Here is a 26,347-nt window from a genome sequence, read left to right on the forward strand (position 1 = left end):
TGGCCCTACCTGGCCTTTTTACATCCAAGAATCAGGCTTGCAATGTGGACGTCCTCCTCTTCTGTTTCTTTGGTGGTTTTAAAGCTTTCTAGCCAAATACTTATCATGAAAACATCTGGAACAGAGATAGTGGGTATCCTTCCTAGCTGGATCGGGGTTATGACAGTGCCCTCTACTGCTAGGCACCCCCCTCCCATATACCATGCCTTGTATTCTGCAGAGCACAGTCTGAGCTGCTCTGAAAAGGGGGCTGCTTGACCCCAAGGAGACCATGCTTGGACTGGTAAGGGAGTGGGCATGGAGGCCAGGCTCTTGCTCTGCTGTGCTTCTTAGTGACAGCTGTCCAGAATCCAATATGCTTAAGATGTTTTGTAACTTTTAAAAAAAGAAAAAATACCAATAAAATTTTGATACAGTCTGTTTTTCTATCAAGATAGGTTTTCCTTGCCTCTGGGGTAGGGGGGATATTCCCATTCTTGGGGAACAAGGCCAATTGCCCTTGCACTCCTTGAGTCGAGGCCTGCCAAGATAGATGTGGGCCCTTGCTTATTATCGTGATGGTATTTATTGTGTCCTGGTTCCAGGGCTGAGAGTACTGCCTGGCCTGCTGTGCAAGGTGACCATAGGTAAGCTAAGACTAGGGCCTGCTCACTTGCCTCAGACACATCACCGCAGCTCATTTTCATTCTTCTGGTTGCACTCCTGCTGACCCATGGGGTAAGCATATGCAGTTATAAACAAACAGGGCCTCCAGGGGAAGATGCCTGAGATGCAGAGACCTGTGATTTAGGGCTCTTTCACAATGATATAAAGTTTTTTCCAAAGGATGCTGTGAGTGGCTCCTATGTGCTTGGCCCCGTGTACTGGTGTCTAGGGCTGCCATAGCAAAATACCACAGAAATGCATTTTTCAGTTCTGGAGTCTAGAAGACCAAGAAGTATAGGCAGGTTTGATTACTTCATGGCTTGCAGATGGCCTTCTCACTGTGTTATCTGTGTCCTAAATCTCTTTTTTAAAAGATATCAGTCATATTGGAATCAGGCCTACCCTAAGGACACCCCACACACACCATTTAATGTTTTTTTTTTTCCCAGTACTGGGGATTGAAACTAAGGACTCATCCAAGCCCTTTTTATTTTTTGTTCCGGAACAGTGTCTTGCTAAATTGCTGAGGCTGGCCTGGAATTTGCAATTCTGCTTCAGCCTCCTAAATTGCTGGGATTACTGGTATGTACCAGGCCCTGTTTAATCTTAATTACCTCTTTAAGGGATTTATCTCAATATTCAGTCACATTCTGGGGTGCTAGGGGCTAAGGCTTGTGTTAACTTTCTGTCACTATAAAGAGAAAAGATTTATTTTGGTTTATGGTTCTGGAGTTTCCAGTCCATTCCTTTGGACCTTTGGTGAGCAGAGCACATTGTGCCAGGATGTGCAGAGCAAACTGTTTACATCAGGAGCCAAGAAGCAAAAAGAAGAAGGGATGGTATCCCATAATCCCCTTTGGAAACACACCCACAAAGACCTAAGGACCTCCCACAAGGCCCCACCTGCCAAAGGTTTTACCACCTATCAAGAGTACCACCTGGGACTAAGTTTCTAATATTCAACCTTTGGGAGACATTTAAAATCTGAACAATAGCTAGGCTTAAGCATGAATTTTACTGTTTAGTTCATAATGATAAGTGTCAGAAATTACTCCCCAGTTAATGAGATAAATTGCAAGGACATAAGTGATCAGAATTCAGGTCCTAAATGCAAGGATGAGAGTTTATACAAAAGGCATTAGGACCAGAGAGAGATGACAGGCTGGGGGATGGCAATTGGCAGTATCTTTTCCTATTTTATTAATATTTATTTTTTAGTTGTAGTTGGACACAATACCTTTATTTTGTTTATTTTTATGTGGTGCTGAGGATGGAACCCAGTGCCTCATATGTGCTAGGTGAGCGCTCTACCGCTGAGCCACAACTTCAGCCTGGCAGTATCTTTTCATTCTTGAGTTACCTGATCCATTAGTCTCACTATCTTGATTTGGGCTGACTTACCTAAGAAGAGGCACTGTGCGAATCTTGAAGAAAGGATGTCATGATCCATGAAGGTTGCCATGGACTTGGGAGCCAACAGAAATGGTATCTTACTTCTGTATCTACTCTGACTAAGGCAGGGAGTATTGAAGAAGACGTAACCTTGGGACTGGATGTTGGAGGATGTGTAGGAGTTTGCCAAGCAAAGGAAGAGAGACTTGGGAAGGAACAGCATGAGCCAAGTGAGGACAGAGGCTGCTGGTATCTCCAGTTAATGGGGAAAGTAACAAATTGGAGAAGGAACCCAAGGTGTGCAGAGCTCTGTGGGGGTGTTATAGGAATTTGGCCTCTCTCCTGGGCGGCAGGAGGCACTGATGGTTTGGAATAGGGGTGATCTGGCCAAGGGTACTCTTGGCCTGTTGCCTGCTTCACACCAAAGGAGCAGGCAGGGAGGCCACTGTAATAGTTCAGGCTGAGAGAAAGGGAGGGAGGAAGTTGCCTGATTTCCTTAACCTGAGTTCTTGGCCACATTCAGGACCTTGCATTTGGCTCTCATGACAGCCCATTGCTTGCTGTGATGCCCTGGGACATTGGGCATGTCACTTCCTCTCTGAGCCCATTTTCTCATCTCCTAAAGGAAGAACTGGCTTAGGTGATCACTGAGGTATCTTCTTCCTCAAAACTTTGCAGGAATCTGGTTTCTGGCCCAGGTCCCTCTCATCCTCAGGGACTGTTAGTCATCCTCAAAGGATGAGAGAACCCTAATCAAGGTTAGAGCAGAAAGATGGAGACAGGCCCTGTGGACCTAAGAGGACATTCCATTAGGCTTTTACTGGAAGTGTAACCAACAGCAAGATTTAAAACCTCCCTGAGGCTTGTTTTATCCAACTGTGCAATGGAGTTAAGAGACCTTACCTACCTCTCAGAGTTCTTAGGCTTGGCGCATAGTAAGTACTCAGTAAAATGAGTAACTAAGCAGAGACCTGTGACCTAAGAGATGACAAGTGGCTCCCAAACCTGGCTGCATATTGAGCCATCTGGGTCCAGGGTCCATCTCTGAGAGCGTGATTCAATGCATCAATTTCCCAAGATCCTTTCCAGAGGATTCTGAGGATGAGCCAGGTTGGGAAGCAATAGATATTCTACACCTCTTAATTTCACTGCAGAGGAAACTGAGGACCAGGGAGAGGATCAACTTCCCATAATCCCCCAACTAGGTGTGGACCTCAGACCCCTAACTCCTAGCCCAGTGCTCTCTCCTTTCCCCAAAGACTCAGGATCGTGGCTCCACAGTCTCGCTCAACTCTGCACCACAGGCAGAACCAAACAGGGGCTCTCACCAACCTGGGCTTGTCTTGCAGAGGCAGGGGAGGCCCTCCATGTTCATGATTCCCCGCTCCCAGGCTGTGTGCAAGCCCTAGTGGAGTCTAAGAGGACCAGCCCCACCAGCTATAGCCCGATATAAGCATCTTCTGGAATTTGACAGCTTTGTTCTTCTAAGGCACTCAAAGGTAGAAAAGAGGACCCTAAGCCATCCAAGCAGGAAACATCACCAGCTAAAATTGCCTGGGAGACATCCAAGATTCTGCTGGATTGAGGAGAACTGGGCCCAGGAGGGCTTAGGGTGATTCTCTATCCTCATGCTCCCTCACTGGAAGGAAAGGCTCAGTCCCACCTCTCAAAGTGGCAACTCTCATTGCTGCTGACCCCCATCCAGTTCCTTGTCTATGGCTGTGTCCTACGCAGGTCTCCCTGGTCTGCACCTGTCTGCTAAGTGCCAGCAGGGTAGAGAGAGGGGCTGAACACCTATGTCCTGCACAGGTTGACTAGTCCATCCACACCTTCATGGCAACCCCAGTCCCCAGTCATAAGAGACTGGACACTGGCTGAGTACCTCGCTCAGGTCTTTCAATGACCCTGCAGTGTAGCAGACTCCAGTTTTGCACATGGACAGCTGAGGCTGGGAGCAGTGAAATGCTTGGCTCAGGTCCAGGGCTTTGCTGAAATGTCATCTCAGTGTCCAGCACTAGGTCTGAGAAGCCACTGGGCTGCCTCCTGCCAATGCCCAGCACCTTTCATTCTTGCTGGCCTAGGGCAGGCAGAGTTCCAGACAAGGAGCCAGCAGTCTGAGTTCTAGTAAATTTCTACTCTATGACCTTGACCAAGGCTCTGCAAGCAGGTCTTTGGCTTCAGGTGTTCTCGCTATATATAGGGGATTGGTTTCCTCCAGCTACACAGAGTCTTTTGACTGCAAGCATTGTTAAGTGGACCAGTGACACAAGCATATCAGTGTGGCTATCACAGATCCTGCTGCAGCTCTGAGTGGAGGATTTGCAAGATCAGAGTCAAGTGCTGGGTTCCAGTGCTACTGCCTTTTGATTTAAGCTCCCTGTGCCTCAGTTTCCTTATCAATAAAATAGTCAGGGCTGGATGTATAGGACAAGGGGTAGAGTGCTTGCCTAGCATGCGAGGTGCTGGGTTCCATCCCAGAACACCAAAAATAAATAATGAAATAAGCTGGCCAGCCTCAGTGACGCGCCTGTAATCCCAGCAGCTCAGGATGCTGAGGCAGGAGGATGGAGAGTTTGAAGCCAGCCTCAGCAACTTAGCAAGGCCCTAAGCAACTCAGTGAGACTCTGTCTCTGAAAAAGGGCTTGGGATGTGGCTCAGGGTTAAAGCGCCCCTGGGTTCAACCCCTGGTACCAATAAATAAATAAATAAAAATACAAAGCTGAGATAAAGAGTTTTCACTTAGTGACAGATAAACATGCGAGAACAGCTCAGTCAGAGCCAGGCACAGAGAGTAATAGGATTACTTGTCTCTCTACAGGCAAACCCTCCCCTGCAATGTCCCTGAGCACAGAGCCCCCTAGAGACCCAAGATGGGGAGGCTGGCCCTCTCCCCAGTTGGTCCTTAGAAGGTCAAGTGCCAGCCATGACTGCTGGGTACTGGCGACAGAAAGGGCTGGCCCAGAGCTGAGGGGCCAAAGGAGTTAATCTGGAGCAGCCCAGGGAGCCTCCTGGACAGTCCCCCATCACCCAGGCTGGCCTCTGTCCCTTGGCCCGCCCTACCCTTTGATGTGCAAATGGCAGTGGAGAGGCAGGGCCTTTCTGGTCTCAGCGGCCTGCTTCTCACTCCCAGGAAGAGAGGGTGAGAGGACAGCTGCTGGGGCCTCCAGGCAAGGATGTCACACTCCTTGTCATGTGTCATGCCAAGTGCTCCCTAAATCCACAACAGGCTCCTTTATTGTCTTCATTGTGTGGAGGAGGAAACTGAGGCTCAGGAGTTTAGATCCCTTGCTCCAAAAGAGTGCCTGGGCCACCATCTGAGGCCAGACCTTCAAGATTCCAGCTGGGGAGCTTGTGGGTGTCAGTGGAGGTGACCCCCAAGGAAGGCCCGCAGCTGTCTTGTTACTTCCTTCTTCCCCTCTCACCATCCTTGATGTTCACGGGCCCAGTGGAGCTGAGGCCCGTGTGAGCTCCCTATAACCTGGCTCCCTTTGACAAGAGATGCTCCACAGGGCCAGTGTGCACGGTGGAGCCTCAGACCTTCTCAGCATGGACCACCAGCTGCCAGAGGTGACCTGCAGATTGCAGCCCTGACTCCAGGTGAGGTATAGCTCCCTTGGTGGCTTGCCTGCCTCTACTCCCAACCCTCTTCTGTGTTCCACTCTACAAAACAGCCTGTTGACAAATTGATATTCCACCCCCCATGGAGTCTGGAGAGGTGGTAGGACATGCCCTTGGCCAGTGAGTGGTGGTTGCAGGCTTGGGACCCTAGGTTTTCTGCTTTCAATGCATTGACCCTTTCCCCAACTATCCCAGGGCCCCTGGTGTTGTGGAAGTGCAGGGAAAGGGTGCAGTTGACTTCCTGCTCCCTCGCTTCATGTAGGGTGGGTGCTTCTAGAAAAGCACACCTTCCACTGTGCCAGGACCTGCTCTGTGCGTGGCACCACAGCAGCCCCAGCTCACACCACCTGTGGGAGCCACTGTGTCCACAGTTGTCCAACTTCCACCTCCGACGAATTTCCTAGCACTCAGCACCGCAATCCTGCCAGCAGAATTGGGAAGAAATACACCTGCAGGCAGACGCCGTTGTACAGGTGCAGGGAGGGCTGACAGGCTGGGCATCTCTCCCCTCCTTTGCTCTTTGGGGTTCCAGCCCCACAGTGCATCCTGTGCATCCAAGTGTCCTGCCTCCCAGCTAACCCACTTGTGCTCCTGCTTGGTAATGTCTGGAAGCTCATCTAGAAATCCTTTATTTACATTTTCGCTTAGAAAAAAATATACAGATCTGGTGCCCTGTTGATTCCTCAGTTTTGGGGTCTTGTGGGGAAGGTGAGAGAATGTTCAGGGCAGCTCCCTCAAGACTGTCCATTGTCCATCAAGGGCTTCTGCTCATCTGGCCCTAGAGCTGGTCTTCCCTGAGATCATCCCCAGGGCCCTGGGTGACAGGTGCCATGCCGGGCCTGGGGTGGGATTGGCACAAGGGGCAGGGGCTGGGAGGTGCTTGGACAGCCTGGCCATTAGAAACTAGAGGCCCCACAGGCCAGAGACTTCATCATTGAGGGGAGGACACTGGTGTCTTGGGCTCTGAAAATGGAGGCCCTGCCACAGACTGGTGGGACAGAGAGTCATGGGCACCTCACTAGGGGCCAGGTGGCTTAAGGACAAGAACAATTTTGGGCTTCTTTCTGTGAACCACTTGAGCACTGTGTCCTTGTTTTCCTTCACCCACTTGATATTGGCTTTCGTCTTCTCAAGGGCTTGCTCCAGAGCCCGGGTGCCTGAGTCAAAGCCAGTGTCCATGTTCTCCATCTTGAACCTCTCCAGCTGCCAGGAAAACAAAGATGGTCAGTTCCAAACTGGATCTTTTTTTGAGGGGTTGGGGAGGACTGGGGATTCAACCTATAGGTGCTCTACCACTGAGCTACATCCCCAACCCTTTGTATTTTTTATTTTTTGAGGCAGGGTCTCACTAAGTTGTTGAGGCTGTCCTTGAACTTGCGATCCTCCAGCCTCAGCCTCCTGAGTAGCTGGGATTACAGGGAAGTGCCACTATGCCAGGTTCCAAGCGATGTCTCTAAAACAGCCTGGAGGACAGGAGAGGGTCTCCCAGTCCTCAGGCTTCTCACTACCACCTGGAGGTAGCCTGGACTGGAGACTACACCCTGATCCCTGGATAGGGAGGGCCAGTCCTTCACTTCTCCTGGGGCAAAGTTCTAATCTATCCAGAGGTTGCAAAATGACAACCTCAAGCAAAGCTTGGCTCGGGAAGGGATCTGGCTTTCTCTTTGCAATATTTCATTGAGTTGATCCTCCTGTATAATCTCAATCCAATCAAGAAGGGAGAAAGGGACAAATTAAAAAACGCCACATGGAAGCAACAGTCAATTCAAACATGTGGAAATTTCTAAACCATAAGTGTTCCAGTTGCCTCAATAAATATGTAGCTTTAAAAAAGGGTGGGGGTGAGGGTATCACTCAGTAGTAGGGTGAAGCCCTGGATTCAATCCCCAGTACCCTCCAAAAACAAACAGACAGACATACTATTACACATTAAAGAGGTATCAGTACTAGAGACTCTAGCCAGGTCAATTAGGTAAGAAAATGGAATAAAAGTTATCTGAAAAGGAACAAGTAAAACTCTCTCTGTTCACAGATAACATATAACATGATTTTGTATACACAGAATCTTTAAGGAATGCATAAAAGAACTAGAAGGGTTGAGATGTAGCTCAGTGGTAACGCTCTTGCCTAGCATGATGGAAGCTGTAGGTTCAATCCCCAGCACCCGGCCCCCCAAAAAGAGTGAGCTACTAATCAATTTATCTAAGTTGTAAAATACAAGAACAATGTATAAAAATCAACTGTACTCCTACACACTGGCAATGAAGTCTGAAAATGAAATTTAAAAATTCCATTGAAAATAGCATAAAAACCTAAAATATTTAGGAATAAATTTGACAGAAGCAGCACAAGACTTAAAACTTTGCTTAAAACTACAAAAAACTGTTGAAGGTAATTAAAGAACACCTAAATAAAAGGAAATTAGGACCAAAGAGTAAAATCTGTGTTCATGGGTTGGAAGATTTAATATTATTAAGATGTCTATAAGGGGCTGGGGAAGTAGTTCAGTGGTAGAATGCTTACCTAGCATGTGTTAGACAAAAATTAAAATTAAAAAAAGTAAAAAATTAAAAAGTCAATAATCCCCAAATTGATAAAGAAATTCAATACAATCCCTATTAAAATCCCAACTGCTTTTTTTTTTTACAGAAATTGACAAGCCAATCTTAAAATTCAGAAGGAAATGCAAGCAAGGATCCCAGAATAACCAAAACAATTTTGAAAATGAACAAAGTTGGAGGACTCACACCGATTTCAATTTCACTCACATCAATTTCTTTGTAGGTCTGACTACAGACCCACGACGATCAAGACAATATGGTGCTGTCATCGGATAGAAATACATATCAAAGCCAGCCCGTGATGTATGTCTGTAATCTCAGCTGCTCAGAAGGCTGAGACAGGAAGTCTCAGCAATTTAGCCAGGCATTTAGCAACTCATTGAGACCCTGTCTCAAAAGGAAATCCAAAAAAAGGGCTGGGGATGCACCCCTGGGTTCAATCCCTAGAAGAAAGAGAGAGAGAGAGAGAGAGAGAGAGAGAGAGAGAGAGAGAGAGAGAAAGGAAGGAAGGAAGGAAGGAAGGAAGGAAGGAAGGAAGGAAGGAAGGAAGGAAGGAAGGTCAATGAAAAGGAATTGAGACTCTAGCTGTAAATCCTTACATTTATAGTCAAATGATTTCAACAAGTTTGCCAAAAGTATTCAGTGGGGAAGAGTCTTTTAACAAATGGTGCTGAGACAAGGGCTTAGCCACATACATGCAAATAAATGAAGTTGGACCCCACCTCTCACCATGCAAAAAAAAAAAAAAAAAGTCAAAATGATCAAATGGCTGCATATAAGAGTAAAAGCAATAAAACTCTTTTTAAATTCCATAGGTATAAAAGTTTGTGACCTTGGGTTAGGCAATTGTTTCTCAGATACGACACCTAGAGCACAACCAAACCAAAAAAAAAAAAAATTGATTAATCGAATTTCCTGAAAATTAAAAACGTGTGTTTCAAAAGACACTATCAAGAGAGGGAAAAGACAATCCTCAGAATGGGAGAAAATCTCTGCAAATCATGTGTCAGGTAAAAGAATTTAGTATTCAAGATATATAAAGAGCTCTTATAACTCAACAATAAAAAGACAAACACACACACATACACAAAAATTTTGTCAGGGGGCCCCAATTGAACCCAGGGACTCTCTACCAATGAGCTACAACCCCATCCCTTTTTAGTTTATTTTGAGACAGGTTCTCACTAAGTTGCTGAGAATGGCCTTGAATTTCTGATCCTCCTGCCTCGGCCTCTGGAGTCAGGGATCACAGGCCTGCGCTAAGTATCCCATTTTCGTTTGTTTTTGTTTGTTTGTTTGTTTGTTTTTTCGGGGGGGGGGGGTTACCAGGGATTGAACTCAGGGGAACTTGCCCACTGAGCCACATCCCCAGGCCTATTTTGTATTTTATTTAGAGACAGGGTCTCACTGAGTTGCTTAGCACCTTGCAGTTGCTGAGGCTGACTTTGAACTTGAAATCCTCCTGCCTCAGACTCCCAAGCCACTGGGATTACAGGTGTGTGCCACCATGCCCAGCTATAACCCAATTTTAAAATGGGCAAAGGATTTGAATAGAAACTGCTGCAAAGATACACAAATGGTCAATAACCACACAAAAAGGTGCTCTACATCATGTTGTTAGTCACTAGGGAAATGCAACTCAAAGGCATAATGATACTAAGGATGGAGAGAAATTTAACCCTCATGCATTGCTCCTGGGAATGTTTCAGTCGCTTTGAAAAACATTTTGGCAGTTTCTATAAAGCTAAGCATAGAGCAATTGCCTGAGCAGCAACCCCACTGCTAGGTGTATACACAAGAGAAGTGAAAACACATGTGTTTGCACAAAAAAATTCCCATGAGGGGCTGGGGATGTGGCTCAAGTGGTAGCGCGCTCACCTGGCATGCGTGCAGCCTGGGTTTGATCCTCAGCACCACATACAAACAAAGATGTTGTGTCCGCCCAGAACTAAAAAATAAATATTAAAATTCTCTCTCTCTCTTTCTCTAAAAAAAATAAAAAAATGAAGTTTGAAAAAAAGTTCCCATGAATGTTTACAGCAGTACTATTCATGATAACCTCAAAAGTGGAAACCACCCACTATCCAAGTGACAGAAGCCACGAAAATGGTCATCATTATGATTTCATTTTACAAAATGTCCAGAAAAGACAAATCCTTCATAGACACATAAAGTAGATTAGTGGTTGTCAGGAGATGGGCAGGGTGGGATGGAGGGGAGCCAGTGTTAATGAGAACAGGGTTTCTTGGGGGAGGGAATGATTAAAATGTTCTGAAATTAGTAGCAATGGCTATATAAATCTTGCAAATATACTAAAAAAGTTCTTAAAGTGGTGAGTTTTATGGTACATGAATTATATCTCACTTTTTGGAAAAAAAGGTAGCTGGATGTATGTATCTTATATCTTCCTGAAGCAGGAAGATCAAGTGATCTTCCTGAAGCAGGAAGATCACTTGAACCCATGAGTTTCAGGCCAGTCTGGATTACATTATGAGACCTTGTCTCAATCACTCAGTTAAAAAAAAAATAATAATAATATATATTTGCTACACATGACATTACAATGATCTTGGCAATTCATACATTTGAATATATATTTTTTAATATTTATTTTTTAGTTATAGGTGGACAATACCTTTATTTTTATGTGGTGCTGAGGATCGAACCCAGTGCCTCACGCATGGTAGGCAAGCGCTCTACCTCTGAGCTACAACCCCAGCCCCCATTAAATATATTTTTAAAATTCCAATATGCTTTTTTTTTTCCTGACAGAATTGCCAGTATTTACAAAGTCTGGCCGCTCAGCCCGGGCTCCCTGTGATAGACACTGAGGCTGAGTGGTGGCTGCCACCTTAGGCTGAGAAGTGCCTCGGCTGAGTCCAGGCTGGGGGACAGCTTCTTACCTGCTGCAGCTCATACTCGGTGGAGAATCGCCGGGTCATCGCCTGGATGAGGTTGGAGAAGGAGAAGGAGCCACCACCATAACTGCAGGGTGGAGAGAAGGATGCAGTGAGCAGGGCCCAGGAGAAGGGCACATTGCCTGGCAGCCAAGACTGAAGCCTCAAGACTGCCCTGGGAATCTTTGAGCATGGCTAAAATGAAATGATATGCCCAAGGAGGTACCACAGGGATGTTGGGGAGTTGGGACTTGAACACAGGTTTGTCTGCAGTGTCCCTGACTCTCCTCTTTCTAGAGACTTCTAGCAGTCACATTTTCTTTCCAAGTGGGAAAACGGACAAACCATACCTCACTGTCTTTCCATGCCTGCCTCCCACCCCAGGCCCCAAGCTGGGTTCATGGTGAACGGCTCCTGCCCAGTGCCCCCTCTTCCTGGGGCATCCCACACACACAGAACACCCAGGCACCCCAGCCTTTGTACTTGCTGCCCTGACACCCTCACCACAGACTCACTCCTCAAAGAGCTTCTTCCAGTTGCTCCTGACAAAATCCCATACCAGAGTTTGCCCTATGACATTGTTGGTGATGCTGGTGATAGTGGAGACAGTGTCCTGCTTCCGTATGTAGTCAGGGTTCAGGGTGTAGCTGAGGTATCTGGAAGGGCAGGATGCCAGGATAGTGACCACTCCAAGGGCTGCAGTCAGATGACGCAGAGAGAACCCCAACTGCAAAGCACCCTGCTCTCACACCCATCACCTTCTCCTGTGTCCTCTCAACATCCCCTTGTGGTGTCAAAGACTAATGGACCCCTTGATCCTACCACTCTCTATAGATGGGAAACTTGAGTCACCTAAACAGGGTCACAGGGTCACTGGCTATGCCAAAGGTATGCCTGATGGAGGTACTGGTGACTGAACTCAGGAGCGCTTTAACACTGAGCCCCCATTCCAGCCCTTTTTATTTTTTACTTTGAGACTGGGTCTCACTAAGATGCCCAGGTTGGTCTCAAACTTGGAATCCTCCTGCCTCAGCCTCCCAAGTCACTGGGATTACAGGCATGCACCACTGTACCAGCTTCCAAATATTTTTTTTTTAAAATAAATAAATGAAGGAAGGAGTATTAGAGTCCTGAGCCCTGGCACAAGGTAGGGTGACACGACGGTGGCTCTTCTTGATGGGGGTCCAGGTTATGACAGATGAGGCACACAGAGGAAGTGAGGAGCCCTTATGCGAGGGCTTGAAGGGGTGCCTGGCTGGATGTCCAGGACAGGATCAGCCAGGCCAGGGCCCTTGACAGAGAGGAAGATGTGTTGTCATGTAAGGGCTAAAAGGCCACAGCTATTAAAAGCACAGGACATGGCCCCAGACCCGGGTTTGAATCTTGGCTCTGTCATTCATTAAAGCTTGTGGTCTCTGGGTCAGTTGCTTTGCTTCTCTGAGCCTCAGTTTCCTCATCTGTAAAATGGGGGAAATACTGCACAGGTTCGTGAGGCCAGTGTGAGGGCCCTGTGAGGACAGCAGAGACCTGGAAGGTTTTCCAGGTGGAGAGCAGCCCCGCTCTTCCCAGCTCACCTGTTCAGGAGCCACACCTCATTAGTGCAGGCCAGAGCTGCTCGGAGTTTGTCAGCCTCATTTACTAGGGTGGCGTTTCTGAACTGATGCCAGGCGAACTCCCACTCCTCCTCACCACCCTGGGAGATGGCGTTGCAGTAGACTGTGGACCGAAGATTGGGGTGGATCCTGTTGTGGAGTGGGGGTGTCAGATGCAGAGCAGCAGCAGGGAGGGGGTTGTGAGGGGCAGCTCAGGACAGGGCTGTGGGATCCCAACCCACTTGAGAGACAGATAAGAACTGGCCGAAGAGATGCGGGCAAGACACTCACGGGTTGATGGTGGGGTTTGTCATCCATTCCTTGAAAAGGTTGGTGACCATTGTCTCACATTCCTCTATCCCATTGGCGCAGGCAGTGGAGATGGCATTAACCTGATTGTATCTGTCCCAGGGTAACATGATTAGCACATCTGGCCCAGACTGCTGGCAAGTTACTCCTGACATACCTCCCGGCCCACCGGACTTTCTGGGGCTCTCCCTGTTTTTTTCACCTTGGCCCTGAGCTTCCTTGATTCTCAGAGCTGCCCAGGGAACCACAGGGGTAGGCACAGGCTCCAGTGCCAGTTTCAACACCTGGAAGCTGGTGACTCCAAGCTGGTGGGGTGACCTCAGAAGGTTTAGTTCAAGCCTTTGTATAATGAAGCAAGATGGGCTCAAAGGCCACAAGGATCCCCACTCCTGGGCAGGTGTCTCTCTTGGCCTCGTGGCCTCGCCTGGGCCAGGTGTTCAGAGGTCCAGGGGAGAACCCCGCCAGGCATGGCTTTTGACTCCCCAGGTCAGTCCTGACTTCCAAACCCATGAGAGTCACACTCACTGTTCCATCAGGATTGGTGGCCGCTGGGTCCAGAAGTTGGTGAGGTTTCGGTAGTAGGTGAAGAGGGGGTACACTTGCTTCTTCAGGTAGTTCTGAGAAAAAGAACACACGAAGAGCTCTGAAGAGTGGCGCTGACCAGTCAGGGCCCCCAGGACTTCAGTCGGGTGGGCAGGAGGTAGAGGAGAGGCTGGTAAGCAGAGGGGTCAGGGTTTTGCCCACAGCTGGACAGCCCCCAGTGGGCGGGCACATGGCTAGGTTTAGACCACTCCACTGACAGTCTTCTCACAGTCTTAGACAAAGAGGGTTAGAACTGGCTAAGCAACAGAGTTCCCTCCCTTCCTCCCACCCTCCCTCCCTTCCTGCCTTCTTTCCTTCCCTCTCCCCACCACCTTTCTTTCTTTCTTTGGTACTGGGGATGGAACTCAGGGACACTTTAAACTACTTTTTAATATTTATTTAGAGACAGAGCCTCGCTGCGTTGCTTAGGTCCTTGCTAAGTTGCTGAGCCTGCTTTGAACTCCCAATCCCCCTGCTCAGCCTCCCAGATGCTGGGATTACGGTGTGCGCCCCCATGCCTGGCGAGTTTAAGCAATGCCGTTTCTTAAAATAAAGGTCTGGGTTTTCCCCTCAGATACGTGCTTGTTGTGGGGAATTTAGAAAAGAAAGGAAAGCATTTGCAGAAAATAAAACACACCCAGAAACCCACCAAACTATGATTTCCAAATTGGTCCTTTATTCCTTCTTATTTCTACATTATTTTTCATTTTGACTTAGTGCGTCTATCATTCTGCATGCTGCTCTTTTTACCTAACCTTGTAATGTCAGCCCTACACCATGTCATTAAAATCCTTCGCAGACTCTGGTCCAACATGGCCGATGGAGGTCTGTGCCAAGCTGAACCCACACCCAAAGGTAAAAGGAACCAACCCTCAAAGAGGACAGGAGACACAGTGGTGGGCGCGACATCTGCAGAGTTGAGGCAGCTGAGAAGCTCAGAGGGAGATGAACCAGGCATGACAGAGAGGGAGAGTTTGCAGTTGGGTGGCTGCAGTAGGGGAACTTGCTGTGACAAGGCTCAGAATCGAAGGGACTGTTCTGAGGAGGCCTGGGAGCTACATGTTAGGGACAACACAGGGACGACCAACATGGAGACAGAACTAAACCTTGCAGAAGGGGTGAGTCAACTTCGAGGCCCACTTCCCTTGTAGCAGGTGACATCTCTCCACTCTCCTTATGAAAGACACTGGGCCAGAGGAGCTCCAGATGTGGGCTCACGAGACACAGTGGGAGGGATGGCAAAGAGGGTCAGAGGTGGAAGTTTCCATACTAAATGGTGGTATCTGAGTTCCCTTCCCCACTCAGATCCCAGAGGGTGGGCATTTCTATCCCAATTACATTCTCTGCACAAACTAGTGTTGAGAGACCAGGTATATATATATATATATATATATATATATATATATATATATATATATATATATATATATATACATATACACATACATACACACACACATATACATATATATATATATATATATATATATATATATATATATATATATATATGTTTGTTTGTTTTTGGTGCTGGGAATTGAACCAGGGTCTTGCACACTAAGCACATGCTCTCTCTCTAGGTTAAACCCCCAGTCCTTAATTTTTGAGGGTCCCCAATTCCACCAGGTCACCCTGCAATAAGAACCTGCCCAGAACACAAACCCCACTTCTCCATGGAGCTTCCAATCTCTTTTCAATTTTTAAAAACATGGCATGCTTGCTTGCTGGGCACGGTGGCACATGCCTCTAATCCCAGAGATTTGGGAGGTTGAGGCAGGAGGGTCACAAGTTCAAGGGCAGTTTCAGCAACTTAGAAAGACCCTCAGAAACCCCATCAGAAGCCCTATCTCAAAAGAAAAATGAGGATGTAGCTCAGTGGTAAAGCACCCCTGGGTTTAATTCCCAATACCAAAACTAGAAAAGGAACACTTAATGATTTCACAACCTTGTGCAGGGGCCCCATGAACCTTCTTCATATTGTTCCAATTTTAATATTTGTGCTGCCAAAGCAAGCATGGCTTCCAATCAGTTTTTATTGCCTCACTCTGAAATCCAAAGGGAAGTTCAGCCTCCAACTTGAAAGGAGACCAAAACAAACAGAAAACTCAGCGGAAATAAGGGAAGAAAAAGAAAACTTCAAAAAGACGACAATAAATATCCTCTAAGAGTGAACAGAAGGCATCACATCACATAGGACACTGGAACCAGAAAGAGCACTCAGAAATTCTGGAACATGAAAGAAGAAATGGAAACTTTCTCTAGGTGAAGGGATGTGCAAAATCTAGGGGAACCCTCCCAGAGGGTTCAAGTCAACAAGCCGGAACAGAGAAGAGATCAGAAAGCTAGAGGCCAACGTAAGAGAAGTAAGAGGTATTGACGGGACGCAGAAAGAGACAACTGGAAAACAAGGGAAGAGATTTTAGAGAAGTGATGCAGGAATGTTCACCGCAGGACCCAAGAGTCCATGTTGGAAAAAAAGGAGAATGAGAAAAGACCCATACCAAGGAGCACCAGGACAGAGAAGGGGGAGCCCAGAAGCTTCCAGACGATGGAAAACTGGCCACATTCCAAGACCTAGAATTGGGAAAGGTTCTGGGCTCTTCAGCAGCAATGAGGGGAACCTGATGTCAACAGGGCAAGACCTTAAACATTCTGAGGAGTAACTTCCAATCTAGAAATTTCTAAACCTGGCTGAACTCTAAGCTGGAAAAAAGATGTTTCAGACAAACTAACCCAGAAAACCTGTTCTCATGACCCTTTCTCAAAACTTCTAGAAAATGTGCTCCCCTAGGAAAGAGAAAATCCAGGAAAGAATCCATGGGGTTCAGAAAGCAGAAGGTGCCACACTGGAGAGGGGTCCTCTGAGCAGGGGGGGTGACCGGGCCAGGAAAAAACAACACCCACAAACGACCTGACAGGTCTGTGAAGGTATACAGAAAAAAGAAGAAAAATACAAATATAGTACTCTAGGTGGCTAGGTAGAGAATATTTAAAAAATTTTAATCAACCAAATGCCAAATATTGATTTCACCAAGGATTGTAATGCAACTATGTTAGAAGGACAAAAGAATCCCAGGGAAGGCAGGCAAGAGTTAAAACTTCATTTACCAAAACAGGATGTTAAGAGATTATTTTAAAAATATTTAATAAAAAACTCTTCAAGTATGATCTTGTGACTATGTAATACTCCTTCAAATGGATATTCTAGTTTATCTGAACCAATGCCCAACTGAGCTACCAGCCCTTTTTATTTTATTTTTATTTTGAGACAGAGTCCCAAGTAATTGGGATTACAGATGTGGACCAATGTGTCCAGCTGTTCATTTTTTCTTTTTTTAAATAAACAATGCTGCAATGCTGTAGCTTCATCCTGAACAAGCTCCAGTTTCTTTTTTCATGTCCTAGGTGGGAGAATCAACCCTAAAGTAGGCCCCTGTGTTCTGAATTAAAATATATCAAAGCCTGTTAAAACCAGTGTGCCCTGCTGGCTGGGCAAGCAGGGTTGCTCACCTTACAGAGGGGCTAACTGGGGCTGAGAAAGGGCTGCACGGGTCTTCAGTCTCCCAGCACAATGGCTAATTCTGTGCCTTCCAAAAGCAAGCTTTGCTAGCAGTCTGTCTTTCCTGTGCCCCACTCACCCCACCCTTCGACTCTGTACCTTCATGGGACCGTAGACCTCGAAGCGGTCAAACATGAGCTTGAAGTAGTTCAGGCTGCTTAGGGCAGCCTCCCAGGGCATGTACTCTGTCTCTTGAATCAGGAAAAGAGTGTTGTCCAGTGCTAGAGTGACAGGGATCCTTCCAGCACTGCGTACCAAGAGAAGGGACCAAGTAAGCACCCCTACCCAGCCCAGCACACCTGGAGAACCATAGCCCAAGCTCTCAAGATGCCCCTGGACCCTGGACCCCTGCCCCCTCCCTGCCCCCTCCCAGGGTCCCAGCTAAGTCAGCTCAAGTACTTACCATGAGGGAAGGAGTGATGCGGGAGTATAAACCAGACCCTCACACTGACCCAGTGCCTTTCACATTCCCTTATCATCCCCATTTTACAGATGAAGAAACTGAGCCTCACAGAAATAAACTGACTTGCTCAAGGCCACACAGCTCATAAGAGACAGAAGTGAGACAAAAAGCACCAGGCATGGTGGTGCATGCTTGTAATCCCAGCAACAGGGGAGACTGAGGCAGGAGGATCATAATTTCCAGGCCAGCCTCAGCAATTTAGGAAGGTCTTAACCAACTTAGCAAGATCCTGTCCTCAAAATTAGAAATAAAAAGGGCTGGGGATTAAGTTCAGTGGTGAAGCACCCCTGGGTTCAATTCCCAGTACAAAAAAAAAAAAAAAAAAAAAAAAAAGGACCAAAAGTCAGTGCTTTCTGTTCTGCTCTCCTCTAGGCCCTCATTGGTGCACATTGATCCACAAATGTGCATGTCAATGGGTGGCTCAGGTCAAAGAATTAGCAACCCGCTGCAAACAGAGTATAAGCTAAATAAGTACTTGTTTATCTGGGCGGTATCCCCGCTGTCCCACCCACCTCAGGTTTACTTTAGCACCTAGCATAGTGGTCTGGCACACAGTCAGTGCCCAGGAAAAGCTGGGTGTCTTGGAGTAGGATATGAGCAGAGCACTGCACAGGCCTGAGTCTGGCCACCCTGGGCTACCATGTGACCTGCTGCCCGGTGGTGCGACTCTAAGTATCAGATCCTTCATCTGTGAAATGGGCATGTGGGGACAGAGGGAGGGTGTGCAGGGAGCCCTCTGCACAGTGCCTGGCATGCGTTCAGGGCCGTGGAGGGAGCAGGGCTCCCATCCTATAGTCAGTCACGGGGCCTCAGCCCAGCAGAGGCCATGAGGACACTCACCTGGCCAAATTGAAGGAGTCATGGATCACCTGCGCCCGATTGATGACAGGGATGGCCTGGAGGGAAGATAGTGTACCCCCTCAGTGTGCACTGCCAGCTGCAGGGGGTGGGGCAGGTCTGGTGGTCCATCCTGGGGCGGGGGCGGGGGAGATACCCACCGACAGATTTGTCTCAATTGAGTCTGAATCTTCTTCCAGTTGCTTTCGTCGTAATTCACCAGGTAATAGTCGGTCACGTTGAGGTTCAGCAGGACCCATTCATTGTCTGATGACGTTCTAAAATACTCGTGCTGGGCTGTAGGGAGAGAGCAGAGCTGGCAGAGTCTGATTCCTGGGCCTACCTGACCCTCTTCTTCCTCTACAACACAGCTCACCTCTTCCAGGAAGCCTTCCCCAACCTCCACAGGAAACTGAATCTCTCTTTCCCCATATTCCTGACCTTATCTCTGCAAATCCCTGAGCACAGTGCCAGGATGTCTTTAACTGCATCTGCCCTCCCTTTACCTATAGTTGGCTTAGGCCAAAAATGACATGCCTTGACCTTCACTTCCTTAGTGCTTGGCCAAGTAGTGCTGCTCATTCCATGTACCAGGCGTTGTTTATGCATTTTATTTGAATTCTCTCTCTCTCTCTCTCATTCTCTCTCTCTCTCTCTCTCTCTCTCTCTCTCTCTCTCTCTCTCTCTCTCTCTTTGCAGTACGGGGCAAAGTACTCTGTTGAGCTACATTGCCAGCTGTGAATTCTCATTTAATCTTCACATGAATAGGTACTATTCTTTTTTTTTTTTAGAGAGATAATTTTAATATTTATTTTTTAGTTTTCAGCGGACACAATATCTTTGTTTGTATGTGGTGCTGAGGATCGAACCCGGGCTGCACGCATGCCAGGCGAGTGCGCTACCACTTGAGCCACATCCCCAGCCCCTAGGTACTATTCTTAGCTCCACTTTATAGACAAGGTAATGGAGACCAGTAAGGGATGGTAACTTAATCAAGGTCACACAGCTGGACAGCAGTGAAGTAGACATTATAACCAAAGAAGTCAGCTCCATTTGTTGAAGTAACGATGGAAACCACTTTAGTCGCACTCCAATCCCTGGAACGTGAGCCAGGAGCTAGAAGTATGGAGTGGGGCTCCTCCCACTGGGGCAGGGCTGGATTACCTTTCTGGACACTCTGTAGCCAGTATGTTTTCTGCTCTATGCCATTTCTGATAGATGTGATGGGCACAATCCACAGGTAGCTGCAGCAAGAGAGTCAGAGGTCAGAGGCAAGAGGCGACAGCTCTCGATATTGCTAGCAAACAGTGGTCCTGCCAGGCTTCCAGCTTCTGCGCAACTCTGGTACAAAGTGCTTCCATCCTCTTGTCCCTAGAGAGCGAGCCTGTGTCCAGCCACAGGGCTGGGAGCACAGTAGGCCAGGTCCTACGGTGGTCAGGAGGCCTTTGCAGCAACCTCCCTCTGCCCCGCCCACCTCACTTCACTGGGCCTGGGCCTGGGGGCTCACTTGAACTGGGAGGGGCGGGTGACATTGGACTCAGGGTCAAGGAGGAAGTGCTCCTGGGAGATTTCCCCTTTGCTGGTGTCCACGGTGATGACTGGAAAGCCCATCTGCAGGATCCAGCAGTCCATGATGTTGCTCACATGGTCAGGGAGTTCAATTTCTGACTGATTGTCCACTGCCTGTGGGCAGAAGGCAAGAGCATGGCCATCAGTGGACTGCCATTTTTCAGTCCCCATCTACCCAGGGTAGCCCCTGCAGATTCCAGCCTCTACCCCATGGTGTCACCTGTGTGGGCGGCAGGAGCTAAAGTCCCATTTGGTTCTGCCTCTCCATAGCTGGCCCGGTGCTGGGCAAGCTGGAGAACCTTCCTAACTCTGGTTCCTTTCACATCAGCACAGACACCTACACGGCCCCCACTGTGGGCCCACACTAAAGCATGTGTGTGTGTCAGGGAAGGGTGCCCACGGCTTCTTCTGAACAACATGGAGAGGCTGAGAGGGAAGAGGAGATGGAGATGGAGGAAAACCAGCTCCCAGGCCGGGGTGAAGGACAGGACGACGGTGGGGTGGGAGTGAAGGACGTGCACACAGACCAGAAGGAATGGGAGGAGGTTAGGGGCCGCTGGGGTGTTGTCTTCTTGGGTCTTTCTAAAAAACCTCTTTCCCTGTTCATGCATTGCTCTTACAACCACAACATAAAGTGGTAATCTGTGTTGATAATCAGAAGCACCTAGGAGCAGGGCAGAAGAGCTTTTCAGAAAGGGGAAGGCTGAGAGGGGAAAAGATGCCCAGAGCCTGCAGAAAGGGACCCAGGGAGAAAGGGAGCCAGAGGGAGGGGGCTGGACAGGGCCAGGCATGGAGATGTGCTCTGGAGGGGAGGAAGGCATAGGGAGGGGAGGGAGGACCTACAACTAACAGTGGCACCATCTTGTCAACAGAGTCAGGGGATGAGGGAGGGGGACCACACTGGGGCCCATTTCTGTTAGGTTGTAGACTTGCCAGGAGAGAGCCAAGCTGTGACTCTGGGACCAGATCCTGGGTCTTCCCACTGTGGTGAGATTGACCACGGGGACTAGAAGGACAGCGCAACCATGAGGGGAGAGCTGGAGGAAGCCCGGGGTCTGGGGTTCTGGAGGGGATGTCGGTGTGGGGACAGGCCTTGTCCTGGGGTTGAGGAGGCTACAGTGGGTGACAGCTGAAGAGAAGGGGTGGGGGCAGTGGTAACAGAGAGGAAATGATGGGACAATGGAGAAGGACTACAGCACAAGGAGCGGCAGGACAGGAAGCAGTGGCTTCTGGGAAGGCCAGAGGGTGTGGTGGTCAGAGTCTGCCCCACAGATAGGGGCTGCTCAGGTTTGGAATGCAAGATGGGTAGGAGCACAGCGTCAGAGTTGTGCTGAGGGTGCTGATGTATGCAAGATGCACTGGGAGGGGCCCATGGGGCACAGTGTGTGTGGTCTCCCCCCAATTAGAATGGCAACGCTTCGTTAGTTGAATGGCTGGCTCCAAAGTTCCAGGGGGAGGAAGGTTCAAACTTGTGAACTCTGAGGGCCCAAGTCCTCATCAATCATTAAGGATGGGGGAACTCGAGTCTCCCCCCTGGAGCTCCACAGCTGGAGCCTGAGGCAGACTGCAGGGGAGGGGTCATGACCAGTGACATCACACACCACCCATTTCATGGTGAGTAACTGAGGCTCCCAGTGTCCTGCCTGGGCTGGAAAGCAGGGGATCTGGACACATTCTCTCAAGCATGTGCTGTCCCCAGGGATTTTGGGCAAAAAGAAAGGTTTGGGAGGGCTGGCAGGTACCCACCTCCTGCAGGTGATGCCACAGGTCCTGGTAGACAGTGTTCTGGTACTCAAAGGTATGAAGGTAGGACTGTCGAGACAGGCCACCGTGAGGACTGGACCAGTGCCCCCAGGCTCCCCTCTGGTTGGCTGGGGCACTGGGGCTGATGGAATCCCACTCCAGGGGCTGGCCAAGGGGTGCCATACTCACCGCCAGGCCTTTCTTGAATAGGTCCTCTGTCAGGAAGCTGGAGAGCATCCTGAGGACCGAGGCACCCTGGGGTAGGGGTGACAGGGGGAATCAGAAGGCTGTTGGCTACCAGGACCCTGTGCCCCAAGGGTGTGGGACAGGTAACCCCAGGACCCCAGGTGTGAAAAGGCCCTGTCGAGGGTGAATCCCTGTCTCTCTCCCCACACCCCATCATGTCTCAGGGTCCAGAGGGGGGCTGGGGCAGCACCTTGCTGTAGGAAATGGCATCAAACAGCTCACTGATCTGGGATGGTGTGTTGATCTCCTCGGCAGGGGTGGACAGTGGGTGGGACGAGGCCAGGGCATCCACAGCCATCACACAGTGCACGTCATTCAGTACTATGAGGTCTTTCTGCAGATGGCCGACGGCCATCAGGAGACTGGCCTGGGAGGGGGTGACCCAGGCATCCCTCTACCTCCCCCCCAGTCCCCAGGGTGGCTGGCTCACCAGATTCCAGGTGGGCTCTGCATAGTCGGCACCCAGGTACTCCAAGTAGGAGGCAAAGCCCTCGTTCAGCCATAGGTCATTCCACCATTCCACAGTCACCAGGTTCCCAAACCACTGAGTGGGGAAGGAAAGGGGGTTCATCTGCGTTGCTCCCTAACAGCACTTTACCAAGCCCCAGGCATCTACCAGGCACAGGCCAGGCACTCTACTGGCAGCACGGTGAGCCCCTCCTGCCACTGCGCCAGGTGCTACCCCCTTCCCCTCTCAGCTACTCAGGGCAGAGTTGGAACTGTGCCATCTGCTCCCAGAGCCCCTGATCCCTTCTCTGCCCTCTCTGTGCAGGGGCTGGCTACCTGGTGGGCCAGCTCGTGAGCAATCACAGTGACCACCCACTCCTTGTTGGTGCTGGAGGAGGACACAGGGTCAAACAGCAGGGCGTTTTCCCGGCAGGTCACCAGCCCCCAGTTCTCCATGGCCCCAGCGTTGAAGTCAGGCAGGCCTATCTGATCTGCAGAGGAGAGGCGGTTGGTGGGGTGGCCTCGGTGTGGAGCTGTGCCCACTGTCTCCCGCTTCAAGGCCCCTGACTCAGAAGATTTTTGAAGTGGGTAGGGTGTGTCATAATGCCCAGCAAAGAAGTTTAGGATGGGGCCTGTCACGTTCAGGGCATAATCACCATGGCCTTCATCGATAGCACTGGGTCGAGCCCAGATCCGGATCTGCAGAACGGGAGGGTGGAAGGCGGGAGGCTAAGTGCCCTCTTGGATCTTGATGCAGAGGGCAGAGTAACAGAACCCAGTGGGCTGGGGGGTCTCCAGATGCCAAGCCTAGGTTAAACTGAGAGACCTGGTCAGCAGGGGGACAATTAGGGTGCTTTGAGGGCCCTAGGTCCTAGGGAGGAACCTTTGGGGATAATGAGAGCCATAGCCATCATCTGTCTGGCACCTGTGGTCGGGAACTTTCTTCATGATGAGGAATTATTGTTCCCATTTTTCCAATGCAGAGACAAGGTTCAAAGAACTTAAGACACTTGCCTGGGATCACTCAGAGCTGGGACTCAAACAGTGGCCTAACCATTTAGAAGCCGGCAGAGGGGTGAGGATACGGAAATATTCCTCCAGCCTGGGTCACTATGGGCCCAGAACACATGGGCACAGCTTCTTAACAGGACATTATTGGGCGACTGCGTCTCCACTTTTGTGAATTCACTGACAATGTAGGCCAACAGGTATGTGGACATCTTGGGTGTCATTTCGAACTCAGTGACAGACCAGTCAGGCTCTCCATCCAATGCAGCACTGGGACCTATGCAGGGGTCGTATGAGTGTGGGACGGTGCACCCTCTGCCCTGCACCCCAGCTCCATGTTGCCTGCTCCCGGGACCAATCTGCTCACCTTTGGGAAGCATGTTAGACAGAGCCACGTAGTCCTTGGGGTGGATGAGCGTGATGCTAAACTGGGCCTTCATGGCAGGTTCATCAAAGCATGGGAAAGATTTCCGGGCATCTGCTGCCTGCATCTGTGTCGTGGCCACCACTCTGCCCAAACCAGGGTGTTAGAGGGTATGCTGGGGCGCAATGTTGGGGTTTTTAGGGTGCTCTAGGACATACCAGGGAAGGGGTGCATGGCAGCTGTTCCAGCCTGGCTCCTGCCCTTGCCCTCCCCCAGGTGCCCAGGGGCCCTGGCAGGCCAACAGGATGAGAGATCAAGGTTCCAGGACTCAGTCTAAGTCCCAGAAGGTTCCACCCCTGTATTAGCTGGGGGACTGCAGCAAGCTTCTCTCCTCTGAGCCTTGGTTTTCCTGTCTGTCCAAGGGACCCCTCTGTCCCTCATCCCTGGCTCCCTGAATTGGGGTAGGCTAGCCCTCCCACTCTGTCACATGGTGTGTATATGATCCACACAGCTGGAGATAAATGTTGGGCCATCCCAGGGCTCCAGAAGTTTCTAAGGCCTTGAATGCAAACCCTCTGGTGGGCCTTGGGACCCAGGTCTGCCCCCAGGGGCAGCCCAACCCAGGGAACTTACTTTTTCACGTTGCCATCCATGTATTCGCTGCAGTAGAAGCCTGCCAGGTCATCGGCCAGCTCCCCCTGAAACTCGGTGTCCATCTCATACTTGTGGCCCACCTCCAGGTAGCCCTTGAGGTGTACCACCAGGTACTCTGTACGCTCCACCAGCTCAGTCCTGTTGATGGCAGGGGGCTGGAAGTCACCCGCAAGACCACCATGTGCTCCTGTTTCCTTGTGTAGTTGAGCTTTTTGCTGTGGATGATGATGACGTTGGTGGCTTCCTTGCAGGTGAAGAGGACGGTGCTGGAGCCCTCAAAGATGTACAGGCCATCTTTATTGGGAGTGAAGTAAGGCCTCAGCTTCATCTGGTAGGAGTCAGTTATCAGAGACTTGGGCAGGCAGTACTGGTTTCATAGAAGGTTCTGGTCCACAGTGGTGGCTGAGACAGTAGTGGAGACCACAGGGATTTCAGGGGCTTCGGTGAAGCTCTCAGCATTCCGATTCTTCTCCTGAGCGTACACCACAGACAGAGCGACGATGGTACACAGAGCTGCCACGCCCAGAAGGATGCCCAGGATGCCTAGGGACTTGGAGATGTAGAAGCCCTTGGCCATGGTGAGGGTGGCAGGGCCCTCAGGGCAGCTCAGTCTGGGCAGAGAATGGAGCAGCCTTGGGCCAGACTTATATCCTGCAGAGGGAGGAGCCCCACCGCCACTGGCCTGGGCAAAGATTAACCAAGGCTCAGACAAGCGAAGGTCACTGGCCTGGGCAGGGGCACGCTCTGCCCAGGGCTCCAGAGAGGAGATCCAGGAACCTGTGCGGAGCTCGGCTCAGGGGTGCCTGTCGGAAGCAAAGGGTGTCTGGTTACAGGCTGCAGGCAGTTGGGAGCTGGGCTGGAGGACTGAAGGACAGGCGTTAGGCTGTGGGCCCAGGAGGAAGAGGGAGCCGCCAGGTGGCACTGATCTGCCTGTGAACAGAGATGGTGGGCACAACATCAGGATTGAAGTCAGAGTCAGGGAAGGACTTCCCAGAAGAAAGATCAGGAACATGCACAGAGAAGAATGAAGGCTATTCCCAGCTCCCTGTCACAAACACTCAGAAATCACCCTTTAGGTTTGATCCCTGGAAAGATGCCAGGGGCTCCTTAGCGACAAGGTCCTAGCCTCTCTTGCCTTCTTCCGATTCCCCTCCCTTTTCTTTTCTGTCAAAACTTTCCCCTCAATTAGCTCCCTGAATAAAGTGCAATGAGTTGTTTTCCTGGGTTTTTTGTTTGTTTGTTTTTGTTTGGTTTGGGTTTTTTTGTTTGTTTGTTTTGGTATTGGGGATTGAACTCAGGGGTACTCAGTCACTGAACCCAGTTTTTGTATTTTATTTAGAGGCAGGGTTCATGGAGTTGCTTGGCACCTTGCTAAATTGCTGAGGCTGGCTTTGAACTTGTGATCCTCCTGCCTTAGCCTCCCAAGCCTCTGGGATGACAGGTTGATAGGTGTGCACCACCTGGCTGCTGCTTTTTTTTTTTTAAGTAAGGAAGTTGGAGGGCTGGGGCTGGGGCTCAGTGGTAGAGTGCTCACCTAGCTCGTGTGAGGCTCTGGATTTGATCCTCTGCACCACATAAAAATAAATAAATAAAGGTATTGTGTCCATCTACAACTAAAAAAAATTTTAAAAAATAAAATAAAGAAGTTGGAAACTAAAGTTCTTCCCGTATGTGACCTTTACAGTATCTATATCTCAGGTTTGTACAACAGATTTAAGGAAAAATCATTAAACACCCCATAGTAGAACCTAGCAGACATGCCCATCCTTCTCACCCGAGCTCAGTGCTGCCTTTTTTTTCTATTGTTGTTAAAAATGAAGAGATTACTTATACTTAATAAAATATGCCCACACAGGAAAAC

The 26,347-nt window shown here is 49.4% G+C and overlaps 1 protein-coding gene across 1 annotated transcript; it reads right to left on the minus strand.

The window, feature by feature from the left end:
- Positions 1-6,586: 6,586 nt before the first annotated feature.
- Positions 6,587-25,063, minus strand: LOC143390172 (aminopeptidase N-like). Its single transcript, XM_077108353.1, has 22 exons — positions 24,908-25,063; positions 24,657-24,814; positions 24,466-24,624; positions 23,836-23,978; positions 23,546-23,745; positions 22,797-23,159; positions 22,444-22,557; positions 22,204-22,347; positions 21,957-22,022; positions 21,771-21,836; positions 19,963-20,138; positions 19,620-19,699; positions 18,613-18,752; positions 18,459-18,514; positions 17,255-17,402; positions 13,540-13,631; positions 12,997-13,107; positions 12,688-12,855; positions 11,629-11,769; positions 11,120-11,201; positions 6,760-6,858; positions 6,587-6,643 (listed from the first exon to the last, which is right to left on the minus strand). Exons 1-22 carry the CDS (start codon positions 25,061-25,063, stop codon positions 6,587-6,589), a joined length of 2,919 nt encoding a protein of 972 aa, XP_076964468.1.
- Positions 25,064-26,347: the final 1,284 nt, after the last annotated feature.

Source organism: Callospermophilus lateralis, unplaced genomic scaffold (assembly GCF_048772815.1).
Source record: "Callospermophilus lateralis isolate mCalLat2 unplaced genomic scaffold, mCalLat2.hap1 Scaffold_60, whole genome shotgun sequence".
Classification (NCBI taxonomy): domain Eukaryota; kingdom Metazoa; phylum Chordata; class Mammalia; order Rodentia; family Sciuridae; genus Callospermophilus; species Callospermophilus lateralis.